This window comes from Streptopelia decaocto (genome assembly GCF_964273445.1).
Source record: "Streptopelia decaocto genome assembly, chromosome: 7".
Taxonomy (NCBI): domain Eukaryota; kingdom Metazoa; phylum Chordata; class Aves; order Columbiformes; family Columbidae; genus Streptopelia; species Streptopelia decaocto.
In genome coordinates this window covers 29,276,627-29,295,648 of record NC_138661.1, presented here as the reverse complement: position 1 = coordinate 29,295,648, position 19,022 = coordinate 29,276,627, and the positions used below count along the sequence as shown (strand labels likewise).

General features: G+C 39.3%; 1 protein-coding gene across 8 annotated transcripts in view; it reads right to left on the bottom strand.

The window, feature by feature from the left end:
* Positions 1–16,589, bottom strand: part of HECTD1 (HECT domain E3 ubiquitin protein ligase 1) — a 64,835-nt gene extending 48,246 nt beyond the window's left edge. For 7 of the 8 annotated variants that reach the window (XM_082059282.1, XM_082059287.1, XM_082059289.1 and 4 more), the window contains exons 1-2: positions 16,421–16,589; positions 13,935–14,221 (exon numbers count right to left, since the gene is read on the bottom strand). In XM_082059282.1, the coding sequence (XP_081915408.1) occupies positions 13,935–14,074 (140 nt within the window). In that variant the 5' untranslated portion in view covers positions 14,075–14,221; positions 16,421–16,589. The remainder of the gene's footprint in view (positions 1–13,934; positions 14,222–16,420) is intronic. The other variant, XM_082059288.1, reaches the window with a different exon arrangement.
* Positions 16,590–19,022: the final 2,433 nt, after the last annotated feature.

Genomic DNA, 19,022 nt, shown 5'->3' with positions numbered 1-19,022 from the left:
ATAAAATGTGTGCAGAAGTCTGAAGTATTTCTGAGAAAAGCAAAACAGACCTGGATTCTATCAGCCCTGAGTCTCTGCCAGTGAGACTGTCAAGAAGTATTTTTAGTACTGTTTTATGAACAGCATCTTAACAATCTAGTATATACAGCTACTGCTTTTTCAAAGAGGTCATAGCTGGAAGGAGATCCAATTTGTTTTTTCAAGCCCCAGAGGATGATAGCAACACTGACATTGACTTTCAAAATAAAGTCAAGTCATCAGTTGTATTCTCAGACACAAAAGACACATTTGTCCAATGCAGTCCACAGTACACCAGTTTGCCTAGACAGGATCCCTATACTATCATGTCCACTGCTCTGTAATATTATTTCAGGTCAATATATTGCTATACTTTCTTCTAAGCAGAGTAGTTCTTTAACATATTGAACATGTAACTACATTATCAGCAGAAAAACTGTATACTACGCTAGCCAAGTATACAAAGTTCTTCACTATTCATTTATGACAGCTTCTCTGGTCAGCTACAGCCCTTTTATAATCTATGAAAACATAATTATCAAGTTGTATTTGTATGCCTTTCTGAAATACACCTTCAAGAAGCCATGCCCAAGCCTCTTCAGATAATCCGTGTGTGTGTGTGTGTGTGTGTGTGTGTGTGTGTGTGTGTGTGTGTGTTAAGAGTTTGAGACAAGACAAAAAATACATATGTAAATTATTTCCTAGGATTTAAGCAGTATTCCAGTTGTGCAGCTATGATGACAGAAGATGGTAAAATCCTGTGCTGAACTATACTGAAAGAATCCAGGATCAGGGGATTCTTGTGGACAAATGTAATTGACTGGCCTTCATTAATATCACATAAGCAACCAGGCAGGAACATATACACCCATGCACACACCCCCACATCCTGCAAGTTGAAAATACTGTTGTTTTTTCCCCGCCTTAACTTCTTGTAGTCTTGTGATCATTAGACATGGTAGATCAAGACTGAGCCTCACTCAGGACTAGCTCTGAACTTCTTACCGCATCGCCTTCTATCCAGAACAGTTCCTAACAATGTTTAGCATCTTCTCCTAATCCACTGACTGCGACACACAACTCATTAGTATTTGTCATCCTGTAGCATCTGAGTGCTCTCGTCACAGACCAGAATCTCCCTGCACTAGCAGAGCAAAACAAAAGGTTCCACCCTAGAACACCTAAATATAATTGCACAGCAGGACAGATACAGACAAGAGAATACAAACTAATCATCTCACGTTATTACACCTTATCTTGATATCTCAGTAGTGTTGACAATTGCGATTCACTGTTTAGCACATCACAACCTTACACTGGATTTCTTTATTCTACTTCCTCACAGCTTTTTAAAGCATGTTACTACCAGTTTACTGTAAGCCCATCACCAGCACCTTCTGCTTTTTTAATAGAGAGGTTCTAAGGAAGACAACTTTTTATTCCAGCTTCTTCAATAGCTATCAAAGGAATGAACCACACTGCTGTCAGTATGCCCACAACTGCTACCTGAATTGCTGGTGCGAATGCACATGCAAAATGACCAGGTAAGAATGATGCTCTACTTGCTTCACTTGGAGCAATGATATTCAGAACAAGAGGAAGATGTAAAACCTACAAGCAAAGTGATACTATTACACAAGGTCACAGAACAGCTTTGACCTTGGTTGTGTAATAATTAAATATATGTCCTTTGCAAAAATATTTGGTCCACGCATTGGAATATTTGGTAAAATCAAGAGCAGCAGCTGAATAAAGGGAGAGCAAATTTACTACACAACTAGATAAACTACATGGACTGCTAGAGTTCTAAATAGAGGCATTAACACACTTACGAAACATCCTCAATACAAAGCAAAAAAAACAAACTCCAGTATTCTGTAGTAAAACATTGTATTTCTTTCATTACGCAAACTACAAATAAGTGCTCCAGTAGAAAACGAACAGTTAGTAACACAGACACACTTACCAGATGCACACAGATTACCTTTGTAAGCACACACACCATACAAATAAATTCAGATTAGTTCAGATTCTTTTTGCCTGCAGAAGGCCACTCAGGCCCTAGCTGTCTCTCAAGTTTCTGCTGGTGAGGGAAAAGAAAGTGACAATTGTGTCTTTCACACACAGCCTGGCTCAGTGACTGACTCCGTAACTGCAGAGAAGGGTGCACCAACGCATCCCTAGTGCTCCAGCCACACTCTTCTCAAACAGGTGGCTAGAGTAATTACAGCACAAAATTGTACTGCTGTCATTTTGAAGAATTTCAGCCATTATGCTGTAGATAACTTTTCTATGAATAACTGTGTTACAAAGAGAACTGCACAGGTCAGCTTTATAGAGGTCACCCTCTAATCCCAAATCCGCACTAAGCTGTTACATGGGCGTCTCATGGTTGAAACTACAAGCATCTGCTCTATGTGTCTCAGGGACAAGAACACGCATGTGTGAGTAGTGCCAGAGAAAAGGACTGGAAGGGGTAGATGTGAGCAGCAGCACCCAATGGCAGCTGAGATGCAGCACTGCCACAGCCATATAGCAGGAGTTCAAAGTACGCCTCTCCATTCTGCCACACAGCCCCACTGGGGATTGCTGTGTGCTGGCACCTGACCCCTAAGAAAAAGGGAAAGTCTTCTCCTTACTTAGCAGATGGTCTCTACACCTCAAAGTTGTGCAAATGGGCTTTCAAAGTATTCCTTGGTTTTCACTCGATGCAATTCTGAGTAAAGGCAGCATGTTACTAAAGTGTAAACAAAAGCAGCCCAGGGAAGAAGAACCCACTGCTTTCTTGGAAGCAATTCTAGCAACCAAGCCCTGAGACAAGCACTTTCTCGCGACCAGCCTCTCTTTTTAACAAAGCGACAAGTAAGCAAATACTCTTTAGTTCCTACTGGTATTGACTGTAAGTCAGACAAGCCATGTTATATATGTGTCACTTTTATACATTAATTCTAAGGTAAATCCCTACTGGCTTCCTTAGGCAGGCCAAAATAGATCAAAGGGACTTAAAACTGTCTCAAATATTTGCTGTAGAAAATTAGGTCCCACCAGTGTTATAGACCCTAATGCTGTTCCAACTAAGACTATGCTCAGAACTAAAACATACTTACACAGGTAGTGAAGCAAAGCATTTCATGAGTACCTGTACCACAGTGGCCACATGTTGGATTTGCCTTTAGAAAACCATCTACACAGGAAAAACAAGGCTGCCAAAACTTGTTGGGACAGCAGGGAGGCCGAGCGTAGAACTACAGCACTGAACAAACTGACAGAACAGCACAGCAACTGATGTTAGGCTTTTAGTGCACTCCCATCTACTGAAATATTATGCTTCTGACTTCCAAGAGAAAAGAACACAAACCTTTCATCACTGCAGGCCTCAACCACCACTGAGGGAAAAAAAGCAAATAGCATAATTCCTAAACTTAAAACATCCAAGTATCAAAACCGGTTTCACCATGTTGCTTTTATCAAGTCCATATATTAACTAAAACAAGTAATTCATCTCAGAAAAAGAAATTGTGACAGAAAAAAAAAATTGTTGTTGTATCCTCAAAATTGGGGGGGGAGTGGAAATCGCTTTGTTTGTAATGAGCTATTTGCACTGGAACAAAAAAATAGTGGTGAGTTTGTTTTAATACAAAAAATATATCTATCTTTAAAAAGTTTTTACTCTTTCAAATTAGAAAACAATGGCTAATAGGTAGCTCCAAAATTTAGATTTCCATTTAGGCACTTCTACTGAATACGAAAACTAAAGAACATTTTTTTTTATTTCTAAGAAGCTATATTATCGTCACATTGGGCACTTCCTAAAGTATGAGGTTGGTGCAAAAGGAAATGCGGTTTTTGCATTGTTGAAATTTACCATTCAATATTGGAATACATTCTTAAATAAATGTGGTTATGTTAAACATCATTTTAGTGAGCTTTCCTCGCTTTATGCTTTTTTGCTACTGACTTACTACTTGCTGTTTATTTTATATTTTAGACTATGGAAATTATGTTAGACAAAAAGCAAATTTGAGCAATTTTCTTATTTGAGTTCAAAATGGGTCATAAAGCAGTGGAGACAACTCACAACATCAACAATGCATTTGGCCAGGAACTGCTAATGAACACGCAGTGCAGTTGCGGGTCAAGAAGTTTCACAAAGTAGATGAGAGCCTTGAAGATAAGGAGCATAGTGGTCAGCGATTGGGAGTTGACACCAACTGAGAGCAAATATTGATGCCAATCCTCTTACAACTGCATGAGAAGTTGCCAAAGAACTCAACGTCAACCATTCTATAATTGTTTGGTATTTGAAGCAAACTGGAAAGGTGAAAAAGCTTGATAAGTGGGTGCCTCTTGAGCTGACCAAAAAAAAAATAGCCTTTGTTTTGAAGTGTCGTCTTCTTCTATGCAACAATGATCCACTTCTCGATCAGATTGTGACGTGTGATTAAAAGTGGATTTATATGACAACCAGCAATTACTAGTTCAGTGGTTGGACCAAGAAGAACCTCCCAAAGCACTTCCCAAAGCCAACTTGCAACAAAAAAACTCATGGTCCCTGTTTGGTGGTCTGCTGCCGGTCTGATCCACTACGGCTTTCTGAATCCCAACAAAACCATGACATCTGAGAAGTCTGCACAGCAAATTGAGGAGATGCACCAAAAACTGCAACACCTGTAGCAGGCACCGGTCAACAGAAAGAGCTCAATTCTTCTCCATGACAACATCCGATCACAGATCACACAACCAATGCTTCCAAAGTTGAACAAGTTGGGCTACAAAGTTCTGCCTCATCCACCATATTCACCTGACCTCTCACCAACCGACTACCACTTCTTCAAGCATACCAAAAACTTTTTGCAGGGAAAATGCTTCCACAACCAGCAGGATGCAGAAAATGCTTTCCAAGAGTTTGCTGAATCCCAAAGCATGGATTTTTCCACTACAGGAATAAACTAACTTATTTCTCATTGGCAAACGTGTTGGTAACAATAGTTCCTATTTTGATTAATAAAGATGTGTTTCAGCCTAGTGATAATGATTTAAAATTCACAGTTCAAAACTGCAATTACTGTTGCAACAACCTAACACTTCAAGAGAATCCTCTCAAGATGAGTGATTAGGGATGTACTTAGTGAATTAATGAGGTTACTCTGTGTTACTCCTTAGCAAAAGACTGACTTTAGTGAGTTAATGACATTATTCTGCAACCAACACTACAGCTCTTGCTAATTACTTTATATGTCTCAGTTCTAGATGTCTACCCATCTTCATTGCTGTACTCCGAGGATAAGAGCTACTGCTACTTATCGTCTTGTGAGTCTTCCACCCTAGAAGACAGGTTTGCAAACAAGTTTTTAAAAGGTCTGAAAAAAGTGCTATCCAGTATCAGTATTTACCCTTTATAACCTAATCCATTAAGATTCTCATGTTAGAGCATTCTCTGCTCCCTGTACTGACATCAAGAGCTAAATCACACAAAAAGAAATGCTGATTCTGTATTTCTATGAAAAAAATATTCATGCTTTCAGTGTTAAAATGAGTTTATTAGATTGTAAAAACCATTATACACTAATTCTGTAATAAATGTTCTGCAATGGAAGAATGTAAAACCGATCTAAAATCATTTTCTAAACATCACAATCATACTGATGTCATAAAAGGCTAGGGAAATTTATCAATATAATTATATTACTACAGCTTTTACAGCATTATAATCAGCGTAACTCTGAATCTCTTCTTCCCCCTCATGGTCCCCCCTTTAGGAACAGGAATATCCATAGGGATGCAAACTTCTTAAATAGCTACAGTGGTAAGCTCCTGCTAGTGCTAAGGTCACAAACTCAAATGAAGTGACTCAGCTGATTTTACCGCTTGCCAGTGTAAAAAGATACCTGTAAAAACAAGCACTGTAAACTCATTTCTGCAAATACATTTTATATTTTAAATGTACTTATAAGCCTTAGTCAAAACAGCAACAACAATGGTAGTTTAAAGACTACTGTCGTGTTAAAAGCCAAAATAAGGAAAAAAGACAACCCCACTTGATCCCCCAAAACGGGTAGCACAAATGCCGATGGCTCTAGGGTGTGTTACCCGGTTCCAGAGCCGCCACCATGTGACAAAGCCTTGGGCTGCAGCCACCAGCTCCACGACATGTGACTTGTGGCAGAAAACCAAGCTCAGCTCCCTGCCAGCATTTGTGCTGGGTCTTTAATGCAAACCATCTGCTGGGACCAGTTACAAGTGGGAAAATATGGAATTACATGTGCCTACACTATTTAAAAATTATTGCATATGAAGTAATTATAAGTAACTAAAAATTAAAATACTGAATTCAAACCTCATTAGTGACTGTTCCTGAGAAAAAAATATACCAGTTAAATATTTACAAGAATGTGTCACGCAACTGTAAAGCTTCAAAGAAAATACAGCCTGCACAACTGATTTGTTCTTAAAGCAATAGTAACTCCATCTTATTTTTGATTAATTATTGTTTTTCCTTTCTGTAGTTCTTTCTATGGGAGGAGATCTCAGACTTTCTCTCATTGTTTCTTTTGCTGAAATACCATTTTGTTTCCACATAGGAATCAAAAACATCAGCACAGTAGCCAAGATCATCCACAAGAGAACCACCTGCACACCTGCATTGCCTGTTTGTGTTCTTCTGGACCCATTTCCAAAACATATTGTACACTGTTTTGTTACAATGCTGTCACAGAACAAATAAAGGCCAAAAACTATCCACTTACATATAAGACTTCAGAGATACCACACGATATTTTAAAGGTACGAGGATGAAGCAACTAAAAATGAACTGCTAGTTTAGGAACTATTACCACAATTATAAAATACTAAACTTTTACAACTCTGAATCTCTCTACCCTTAAGTGCAATCACAGCTCAGGTCAATAAAATGAAGTCAGAAAATTAACAACTCAATCCTATATCTATTCCAGCAGAAACTCTACATTATCAGAAAATAAAAGAAATTAATTTAGAAACCAAACTTGACATTTAGTAACACTTTCAAACTTCCTTTTAGCTAAATAAAGAATAGACAACTGAATCCTCTTCCAAGAGCCCGCTATTAGGAGGGAACGTATCATCTGAGTATTCACCTACACATTCAATAAGTATCAGTTGTGTAAAATGAAACAAAAGAAAAATGCACAAGAGGAAACAGTTTCTGCAGGATAACTTCCAAATTTCTAAATAAATTGTTAGCTTTGCTCTTGAATTTACAAAGGATGTGTCAGGCTGCCTTTTGCATTTTTCAGTATCTTATAAAATACATGCCATGCCTCAGGGTAGTAATTCCATATATGTTTGTTCTCCAGTCTCCAGAATTTTGTAAATATTTTGCAAAAACTTGGTCCACAATAGCTGAATAAATTAAAGAACTTGAAACTACATATATGTCTGCCTATGATTTCCACTAGTAACAGCCTAGGTTGTGCACACAGATAATGGTTTGAGCATACATTACATTTGTACACATTTCAAAACTAAATAAGCAATTAAAACAAAAAGGATTATTTTGTAGGTGTGTCTAAATATGTGCACCTCCCTACTAGCTTCTAATGAATTTTCAAGTGCTCAAAAAGAGAACTGACTTAAACAAGAAAACTTCACTTCCACATTACCAAGCTACTGAACATCTACACTGTCTGTGCCTCTTATATAGCCTCTTCATAAGAGGCCAATATTTAAAATTGTTTGACTAGTACAATCATTCAATAATGGACGCCCGATATTTGAAATTCCTCTAATAGCTATTTTATTATTGGTCTCATCCAATCTATTAGAAGATGGAATCTTTCAAAAGGTTATTAACTCACTGCCTTAAAATTCTGAACCCATCTTTTCCATAGTACTTGCACGAAATCACTTCAATTTTATCCCACACACAAAACCAAGGGTACTCGATGATACTACTGGAAAAAAAAAATGAAAACTGCAGACTAGTAAATAGTGACAAAGACAGTGTGATGAGTTATACAGAACTGTGTGGACTACTCAGAGGCATGGGTTCATTTAAACAAAATGTGTTTTAACACACACAAATGCCAAGTTACAGATCTAGGTAATACATCAAGCCATGCCTAAGAAGTAAGCAATCATACCCTGGAAAGCAACTCTGAAGATAAAGAACTAAAACCACACTTCCTGTACAATGTTTTGGAAACATTTAACTAAATCTGGGATGTATAACTGGTAACAGTAAGTTAAATGTACTACTATAAAGAGCATGGACAAAGGCAAGTCTGGAAAATATTTCTGAAAAACTTGGAAACTGAAGAATGTGGGGAGGGAGAAATCAAGAGGTGATGAGATCCTTGTGTCCAAGTACATTCACAGTAAGAACAGTGTTGGCTTTTGATCCAATAGGAAAAGTTGGACTGACTGCCTGCCACAGAATGCAGCAGTCCAGCCAATTCATATGGAAAAGGACAAGCAAACTTCAACAACGACGACAAACAGGCAGTAGATTAAATAGTGAAACAGCACGTAAAATAAGCTAGGATGCCCTACTGGAAGCATTAGCTATACTTCACGGCTGTATCAAACAAAATGCTCAATTCAGCAACAACCAAGTAAGATACAGAGGCCTACAACAGAAGAGAGGATGTCAATTTAGATGACCTCATCTTCCCTTCCGGCCTTTGCAACCATTAAGATTCCCAAAATGACTTGACAAGGCTAATTAACCTCCATAATACCTGTGACAATAAGGCCATAATTCCTATTTTACAAAGAGCAACCAGAAAGACTGTGTTAAAAGTGTGTTAAAAACTCTTACCACTGCAAAAAAGCCAACTACCCAACAACAACAAAAACCAGCCACAGAAACCAGAAATCGTTCTAACCATTATGTTGTAACAAGATAGACCCCTGAAAAATAAAGTACACACCCCCACTTCCATCTCAGAGCAGTCAGTACTCTTTAGGTTGTGTAAGATCCCACTGTACTTGAGTCCACAGAGTGAATGACTCCAGTGCTGGCATTTCACTGCTGCCACATCCTCTGCCTTCATTAAAAGGCAAAAAGCATTAGTAGGAATCACATGAGTCTTGCAATTGTAAAGCCTACAAAATTTAATTTAATGAGTGAGATGTCTGCATTAGTCCTAACCAATAATTCACTAAGAACATATGTTTTCCACGGTTTAAAATAATGAAAACTGTAGTCTATTGTTGACAGCAATACTTATCCTAATTTACTTGGGGCTGCACTCCAGCACAAAACTGTAATAATGGCCTGACTTTTTTTTTTCTTCTTAAAATAAAAAAAGTAAGCAAATATGCAGGACACACAAAATAAAACCAACTCTATATGAATTGAGCTGCCCTCTCAGACTGCTAGTTTAACCATGATTGTAATAACACATCTGTTAAAGGGCACTCTGCCACTATCTAAATTACAAAGATGTTTTGAAAGTCAGCCCAAACTTTAAAAACAGGCCTGAAAAACACCACTTGGGATTGCTGTCCCTGTCTCTACAAGACAAATTGTTTTTATCCATCTATCTAATTTTCATTTACTGGAGTTACACAACCCTGATAAACAGAGGAGCCTTTAGTTTTAAGCAATCAGGTGGAGGTAAAGCTAAACTGTTCCACATTATTCTACCACAGTCTCACTAGCTCACATCAACAGTCTTCAGTTCACTAGAATTACACTTGTTATTACACATGTTAGTAAATATATTTCTTCCCTTGTGAACATATACTTAGGAAAGAACAAGGTTTAATGTAAATTAAAATAAACATATTTGATCTAAAAATAAACTGACAGATTTCTGGTTTACACAGTAGAACCCTACATTCTGATCCTTTGTATAATTTTTTGTTTTATTTGTTAAAAAAGCTGATAACTCTTTGCTGACCAAGTCTGTTAATGCTTAATATACAGAGGTGACATATGGCACAGCCAAAGGGGAAGATATGCCTGCTTTCTCTTTCTGAGAATTAGTAAGGTTGTATAATTTTTTGTTTTATTTGTTAAAAAAGCTGATAACTCTTTGCTGACCAAGTCTGTTAATGCTTAATATACAGAGGTGACATATGGCACAGCCAAAGGGGAAGATATGCCTGCTTTCTCTTTCTGAGAATTAGTAAGGTCTATTTCATTTATACAGTGCAGAAAAGATTTTACTCAGGTTTTACTTTACTTGTTACACAACTGCCTCGTTCTACAAGTTTTCTTTGTAGTTAAGGAAAATAATTAAATAACATCTTCCTTGCTAAATACTTCCAGTCCTGCCAACAGGGAAAGAAAATATCAACACAAAGCCCAGATCTGAGTAGTTCTCATTTTATTTCACCAGAGTGAAACGATCAGGGTGAAAAAAGATAAACTGAAACACCTATGGAAAAGGGCTATATTAATAACATGAAATTGTAACTATCAGCTTCTACATTGTCTTCAAAATAACCTATAACAATTTAAATGCTAAAAATTTCATTTCAATTATGTTTATATAAAATGCATACTTAAACTCCTGTTAAAGTTGACTTAATAGCACACAGTTTAACAGTGGGATTAACACTTATAATCACAACAATTTTAACTATTTTACTCCAATTCAACTACTTAAAAGAACCATTTCTATTCACTTAAGCTTCCATAGTTCAAGCCACTGGCTTCTGGTGCTGGTAAAATGCTAGCCACTCTTCATGCCAAGTGACTAACAGTGTCTGTGACTCATCATCACCAGAAGATGAATATGCTGCTGATTTTTGTAATGCTAACATGAGTAACACTAAAAATAATTTAATCAGATGTAATATGTAAATCTGTGGAGAAGTAAAGAAACGTCAGTTATTTGACATCGCTACCTGTTATTGGCTGCACACCCCACAATCTGTTGCGATACTGCCAGAACTTTGCTGGAACGCTCCAAAATACACCACTATACACTTGTGCCTACTTCTGTTTTTCTGATTTGATCTGAAACACTAGTTTCAGTATCTATTACTCTTCTACAGAAACAAATTATTAGCTTTAAAATATACCATTTCCCTGAGAATATGTTTGCAAAGTAACCGTATTACTTTATGGCAATAATGAAGTGCAAGATTTTGAATCTATCCTTTCAATATTACCCACTCCCTCCTCACCCAAGTTTGTCATCTTTCTTTGCTAAGTGTATTGCCCTTAACTCCTTAACAAATCAGTCCGGAAACAGTGTTGTGCTTTTAGGGAAAAAGCATAGCATTCATGTCAATATTTTTCACGTGTCTGTTTCATAGCTTTGCCAGTTCTCACCATATGCAGCCTTAAATCACCAGGTGTACTTCACTAAAATGATGAGCTTTTTCCTAGTTTACATCATAAGAGCAAATAATTTCTTATGCAAAAGTGGACTTATACTTAATATTTAGAGTCACACTGACTGATCCCTGAAAAACATCATATTCCATTCTCCAACAAATTAAGATTCCACCTTCCTTCTTTCAGTTGTTGAATTCCACAGATGAAAACATAATTAATAGCAATAAACAATTCCAAGATCTTGAAATAACATCTGCACAGCTGAAAAATTAGGGAATTCTCTTCTTCATTAACAGAACAAAAAATGTTGTGAAGTCTACAGGTTGATGCTCTTACTGAGAGAAAAAAATGTCCACATTAAAAACCAGGCATACACTGAAAGCATTTTCAAAACTAGTTCCTGAAAAATGCGTTTGGCAACACTTATGTCACATAGTAAATCTCCTATTTAGACAAGCAGTAAGTCCTTTAAAAACATTGCTGAAAAACAACTTCAAAATATTATCAAAGATTATTTTAGTTATACTCCCTCAGGACATGACTACTCAAGTTCAGGTTGTGGCTTCTTGAACCATCATTTGGAAATCTTTTTAAAATACTTTCAAGACATCATCTATTTCTTACAGAGAGCTTAAAAAAAAAAAAAAAACAAAAAAACACCACAGCCAACTTCTTCTTCAGTGGGTTTCAAGAGCAGCTTGCTCTTTTAGGCAACTAGAGGAGTCCTGTAAGGCCTGACGCTGGCATGAAGCAAGAATATGGTTGGAAGGAATAAAAGTGGGGAGTGATAAATGGGAAGATGTTGCTCTCCCTTTTGAAGGTAATGAGCTACTATGTCAGCTGTAGAACCATACCCTCAGTGTATTCATGGTGCCAATTAAAAGCAGTAGCTTCAACTTTACTGTAAAATCACTTGAACAGGCAAGGAACCTTGATAACTTTTTCCCAATTTACACTTTATTCTGATCTGTTTGTCTTTGAGGGAAGCTTACAGCAGCAAAAGAGATCGACAACTCAGAAAAACAGTAAAATTAAATTCTACCAAGGCTCAAAACAAAAGTCAAAATGCCAAATGGCATTTTAAAAGTTTATTCTTTCACACATAAAACCTGATTTTAAAGCCACAACACTGCAATAACTATTTAATTCATTTATATTGAGATATAAGTCTGTTCTAAATAAAATGCATGAAACCCACAACTCATTTATACTTTAAAAGTTGGTATTTCAGTCCTGATTCCAAAATACCCAGAAGTTATCCTTGAAAATGCTTATGACCAAACTTCCTTTTGTTCCACACCAAATACACTGAGGCAGAAAGTTCACCTAGATTTGTCAGAAAAGTTCATTCTTAACTATAAAATTATTTTCTATAGCAGCAAATTAAGTCAGTAAATCATCTTTTCTGAGACTGAAAACATAGTGCTCCACCAGTAACAACGCTACGAGGGACAGATTAGAAAGTTGAATGCATCTCCCTACAACAAGTCTCTTTCAAGTCAACATGTTACCTCTAAGCCCGCCAAGATTAGGCAATTTCAAATTCCAAAGCGGTGTACAAAACTGTGCTCACTGTTATGAAACTAGTATCAACCCAAATTTTAGAGATGTTTGAATTTTACACTTCCTGTAATAAAGTAGTCCTGAAAGATTAACAGCTATTAAGAGAGAAGCCTGAAAACTGCTCTCTGTTGCAGTGTTTAGTTTTATAGCCCTAAACAAAACAGTCACCTTCTTAGATGATTCTACACCCACGCTCCTAAGAAGGATGTATCAGAAAGACAGTAGCCATACTCTGAGATGCAAAGTGAGAGTAATGAAAAAAAGATGGAAAGGAAGAACATGCAAAAGCATCAAAATACAAGCTAGAGAGACCAAACAAAAAACGCACCAAAAAATGTAGAAGATGTCAGATTTAAAAGCTGTGATTGTTTACACTTTTGCTACTTCCCTTTCCATACTACTGGTGGGCCCTCACAGGAAACAGTGTAACACACGCACAGCAACACTATTAAATAACAGAAGTGGTTACATCAGCATTTTGTACTGTGAGAAATACATGAAGGAGTAAGACCAGGCACTGACCTATATGAAGCGTACAAATGCAGTTGAGAAGTAGGGTGAACAGCAGTTCTTCAAAGAAGGGGCAAAATATTTGTGTGAGCAGTGGTTAATATTTGTGATTTTTGTTTGGATTTACAGAGCTCAGAAAAAGCTACTATATCTCTTGAGAAAAGTGTTGCAAGACTAAGGATGCTTAAACACATCTAGGTGATCATTATAGTCTTAACATAAAAAGAAGTTTTTTCTACCATAAAAAAAAAAAAAACAAAACAAAACAAAAAACCACCAAATAGAACAACTCCAACACTTCCACACTGCAACTTCAAACACATTTCTTTAAATTAAACAATCAGATCATGTGTCCAAAGGGGCACTGCAGATCACTCACATGACACTACATTTTTAATCAGGCAACAGCACTTCACACAACATTAGCAGAAACTCTTGATTTCAGTGATCTACACTGATTCAATCTGTAAAAACGCTTCTGAGGCTGAAAGTTTCTAGGAATGTTAAATGTTATATACAGCTATCAAGAGAGGAAAACAACATTCTGTAAATGAAAGCCAAAACTACTCACGTTTCAAAACAGCGATCCACGTTGTCTGACATCAGAAGTAGCATGCATAGCTGTTCCAATGCTATTAGCTGCATATCCCTTTCATCTCCCTGCCCCATCTGCAGCCATTCCAGCAATGTGTCTGGGTCCACATCTGCCATGGTTCTTTCTTTTTAAAAAAAAAAAAAAAAATCCACCTCTGCTTAAATTTAAAAGTACCAAAAATATCCTTTAATTGTTCAAGACAGACTAACTTGACCACAATTAATGTCTCTCTTCAGCCAGCCCCAGGCTTTTGCAGTTTTTACCTGGAAAATAAAAGGAAAACAAAAAACAATCATCAAAATCTTGCCTTTAAACTTTTTGGATTTACTCCTCTCTATAATGTATGGCATATTTTTTGGCTGACATTAAGAAAACTTCCACATATTTGGCAAGCAATTATTTTTTTCAAGCTTTATATGTGAGTAAACAGGAATTTGTTCTGTTTCATTGGAAATGAATTTCTAGTACCAGCTGACAATCCAGCAAGACTAAGAGCCTACTGTTATTTATAGCATAACTCAAAATTAAAACTTAAGTAGAAAAACTAACCTTAATCCTTTTGTATATTCTCAAAGCTAATATAAAGACTAATTCTGTTGTCTTGCCTATCCCCTTTCCTTTAATATAATTTTATTATAATGTCCAACTTTCTGAAAGATGGATTATCTCCTCAATAAAGTATTCAAATAGAGACAACAAATGTCACATTTTAAATACAAATCCACAAAACGATTGAGATGTACAACTAAAGACTTAGAGATTCTTAGCAGAAGTTTTATTAATCCTTCATCTTTTAAAATAGGATTCGAACATAAGGAAAATTAGCTTGTTAAGTCAAAGGATAAAGAAGACAATCTAAGAATCACCTCAATTTTCAAAATTTGTGGGTTTGTTGGTTTGGATTTTAGAAAAAAGTATCTAAAATCATGGCTTTAAAAAATGCAGTGAATAATTCAAATAATTCATGTACATATAAGGAAAACAACATTATTTACTGGCCCAATGCCATAGTTCTACATGCAAGCTGAAGACCAAAAAAGTCCCTTTAAAATGTTAAGAGATACTTTTGACCTATGTGCTTTTTACTTTGTGTTTTACTAACAAATATGCAAATTCACCTCTCATGCCTAAGACCAGTGCAAATATACCTGTTTTCATATAAAAACTAAAATAAATGTTACAAGCTGATCTCTCCAAATTAAACATACAAGGAAAAAAAAGGCTATTTTTAGAATATAGCTTATAAAAAAATAATTCGTTTACCAAACTCATAGGTAAATATGAAATACAAGACAGTGTCACCAGAAATTGGGGCAGGGGGGAGCAAAGCTCGATCTGGACAAAGTCTGCCTATTTGTTTACTTGCTGCCAATGACTTAATAGTTAAAAAATAACTCCATCAAGGCCAAAACTCCGAAAGAGAATCAGAAGTTGGTATTATATGGAGAAACTTACACCAAAACAGCAGTGTTCTTTCACTACATCTTTGAACTCAAAGATGTGACAACAGTGTGACAGATACGATTTGTTTATAATTTATGACCATAACGATATTACAGATCACTCAATTACACCTTGCCACATATATTTTTGTTATTGCTGCAGTCGTGCTGTAAAAAGTAATTCAAGCATTACCAAATTCATGTTCTGTACTTTAAACAATGGCCGTGATCCTCCTAGCTGCTTACAGGCTGTATTTCCTGTTCCGAGACTCAACAAAACTACTTTCAGCCAGTACAAGTGGGATCATACTGTAGGTATAGCACATCTCCTTACCGCGACTAAATGATTAACTTCGGGGGGGAAGAGGGCGGGGGAATGGGTGAAGGGGGGAAGGGTGAAGGCAACATAAACAAGAAAACAGAGTGAAAACGGGTTGAGTTAAATACAGGCACCTGCTGTTCTTCCACCCAGACGGGCTCTAACCAGACAGAAACGAACCACCACCGAGCAGAAAACAGAGCAGAGTGAGAGGCCGAGGCTCCCGGGAGGGCCGCGCCAGAAAAGGGGCCAGGCCGCTGCTGAACTCATCCCCCACCACCCGGGCCTACACACACACAGACAGACGGGCCCCAGTCCAACGCACGGGGAACCGGGGCCCGCTCCCCACACCCGGCCTCCCGGGGCAGGGGAGCCCTCGCACCGCCTCCCCCCTCCGCCGCGCACAGGCCAGCCGGCGGCATGAGGGGCTTCCCGGCAGCGCCGCCCCGTTCTGCCCCTCAGCCCCCACAAGGAAATTTTACGGCACCCGCCGTCGCCCTTGCCCAGGGCCCTGGCCCACAGCCGGGCCTCCTGGCCCGCTCCCTCCGGGCCTGCCGACACCGACCCGCCAGGCCCGGGCAGCGACGCTCGAGTTCCTGGCGAGCCGCAGGCCTCGCAGGGTGACCCAGCCTGGCGACTCAGGAAAGGCGCCGTCTCTCCAGCGCCAGCCGAAGAGGCCCCGCACCACCCCCACAGCTCACCTCCACCTCCCGGAGCCTGTTCGCCGGAACGGACCCCTCCTCAGCGCCGCGGGGAAACAGGGGGAGAGGCGAGGAGGAGGAGGAGGAGGAGGAGGCGGCGGCAGCAGCAGCAGCCCGAGCCCCGCAGCAGGCGGCAGCCAGCGGCATCCATGGCGCTCCGCCCGGCACGGGATTGGGTGGGAGGAGGGGGAAGTGAGCGGCGCCGCGGCCTCGGGGGGCGGAGCTGGCGCCGGCCGAGCGGCCGCTGGGGGCGCTGCGGAAGCGGCATTCCAGCCCCTCCGCGGCTGGGCGCCGCACCAGCGGGCGGGCGCTGGCAGCACGGCACGGCCGGCGGGGCTTCGTCTCTTGGTGCCGCCGCCAGCGGAGCCGGCGTTCCCCAGCCTGCGCCCCGGCGGCGTCCTGGGACGAGAAGGGCCGGGCGCTGCGGGCTCGGCGGCCACCACCCGGGGCGGGAGGGCGCCCACGCTACCACACCCGCCTCTGCAGGAGTCGGGGCCGCCGACCTGAGATCCGCGGGGGCCGCGCTCCCTTCGGGTGCGCCGCGCCCGGCCCCAGCGCAGCGGCCTCTACATGAGGGGAGCAGCCGGCCCGGCCCCCCCGTCCGGGCACCGCAAGGGCCTTCTCGGCGCGGCGCCCGCCTGGGAGCCGGGGTTGCGGCCCCGGGGCGCCCGCCCGCCCGCCCTGGGCGGTGAGGAGCGGGAGTCCAGGCTCGCCCGGCGTGTCCCACGACCCCCTCAGCCTTGGGTGGCCTTTCCCTGGCTGCGTGGGGATTTGGTTTTTTATGATTACGGATCACTTTATTTCCTGCTGTATTGTGGTTATTCATTTCAATATCACATTCTTCATATTTACTGGAGGGGGCCTTATACCTTGCAGGGCCCACTCTTGAAAACACTTTGATCCGACTCCAGCACCTCTGTTACGATGGTGACCAGATGTGAGTTGCAGCAAGGGCCTTTCAGCGCAGAGGTTTTAACTTGCCCTTACTCTGCAGTGAAACTGAGATACTGCAACTATACTGTGTAGCTTGAGACACGTTTTGCAGTAGAGTAGCTGCTGCTACGCATGCTGCAAAATGCAGTACAGTTACCTTGCATATGATCAAAAAAACAAGCAAACTGCTATAAATTTAAAATTAAGGACTAAAAGGCCTTTATAGCAAATTACTATAAATTTAAAATGGACTAAAAGCAAAGTATCTTCAAAATAGTTTCCCTTCCCGTAGGATAACATGCATTTTTCTTAGGAATTTAAGCCTATTAATGTAAGTACAGTAAATAAGATTACTGTACATTTGAATGTCACTCCTACCTACCTCATAGTCATTTCCTGTAATTAGGAGGGTAAAACTGCACACTGAACAAAAAGGCAATAGCAGTTGTGCTCACTTAAAGCTTGCCCAATGCAGAAATTGTTGTTTGGTGGTGTAATATCACATCTAGAAAGTGTAACCTTGACTGCTGTCATTTTTTTCAGAACACAAGAACAGTAGTTCCTTTGTCTATTTCTGATTTCTAAGGCAGCTTAGCCTTTCTGTCTTAGCGTATTACGTCTCTCTTAACTGCCTCTTGTTCCAGCCCTACCAAGATTTACACGTATATCCTTTGCCTGTGCTTCTCCTTCAGAGGTCAGCAGGACTTCTTATATGCTTAAAGTTAAGGACATGAGACAGCAGGAAGACTGATTCTGCAGTCTTTAAATTTAGAAACTTGATCTTCTTTCACTTTCACTGGTGCACAAGCAGCAGCAGCAGAATTAGGCCAAACTTAGGAGAGCCACATCTGCTAAGTGATCTTGTTCCTGTTGCAAGATGCTAGAACAGTTTCCTTCAGCTTTTTATCACGAAGAGAGGTTTCAATTAAAGCAATGTTACAAAATTAATGCTGACTTTCAATTGTAAACACCAAAAACTTTGAAATCAAACATTTGATTCTTTGCACATAGGCACTCTTTGCACTTTCTGTTTCAGGTATCTTTGGACAGGCACATGCTTATCCATTGAGAAGATGAAATTATCGAAGTATAGATCAGTTTAGCAGCAAAATCAGAAGTTTAAATATTGTTCATGCAAAGAATACAAATAATGGATTTTAAATACAATTAAGTAGGAATACAACACTTTAAAATACTGTAATTAGCTTGCAGTGCTGTCCATCTTTATTTCTAAATGGATAAACATAAATACTTCCATGCCCTATTGCATTAATTGCCCAATTTGAAGTATCCTATATTTTAATATATTAGAAGAAGTATACAGAATCATAGAATGTCCTATAAATGTACATAAAGTAATGTATTACAGCTTTAGTCATGAACTGGGAATTTTTTTGATTGTGATACATTTGTAATATTTAAGAGTTTTCTGGTGATTTTTGTTTGTTATTACAAGATTCCTTCTCCCTAGAACAAATCCAGAAAAGAAGAAATTATCTGCTGACTATATAATCTCTGTTATTTTGATTATATGCTTCTTACTATATATATATGTTCATGGTCTGATTAATACTTTTTCTATTTCATGTGCTGACTGGGTGTTCAGATTGGTTTTGGCAGTTGTCACAGAGTATCCCATTGAAATATATCACAGCAAGTAGTACCCCTC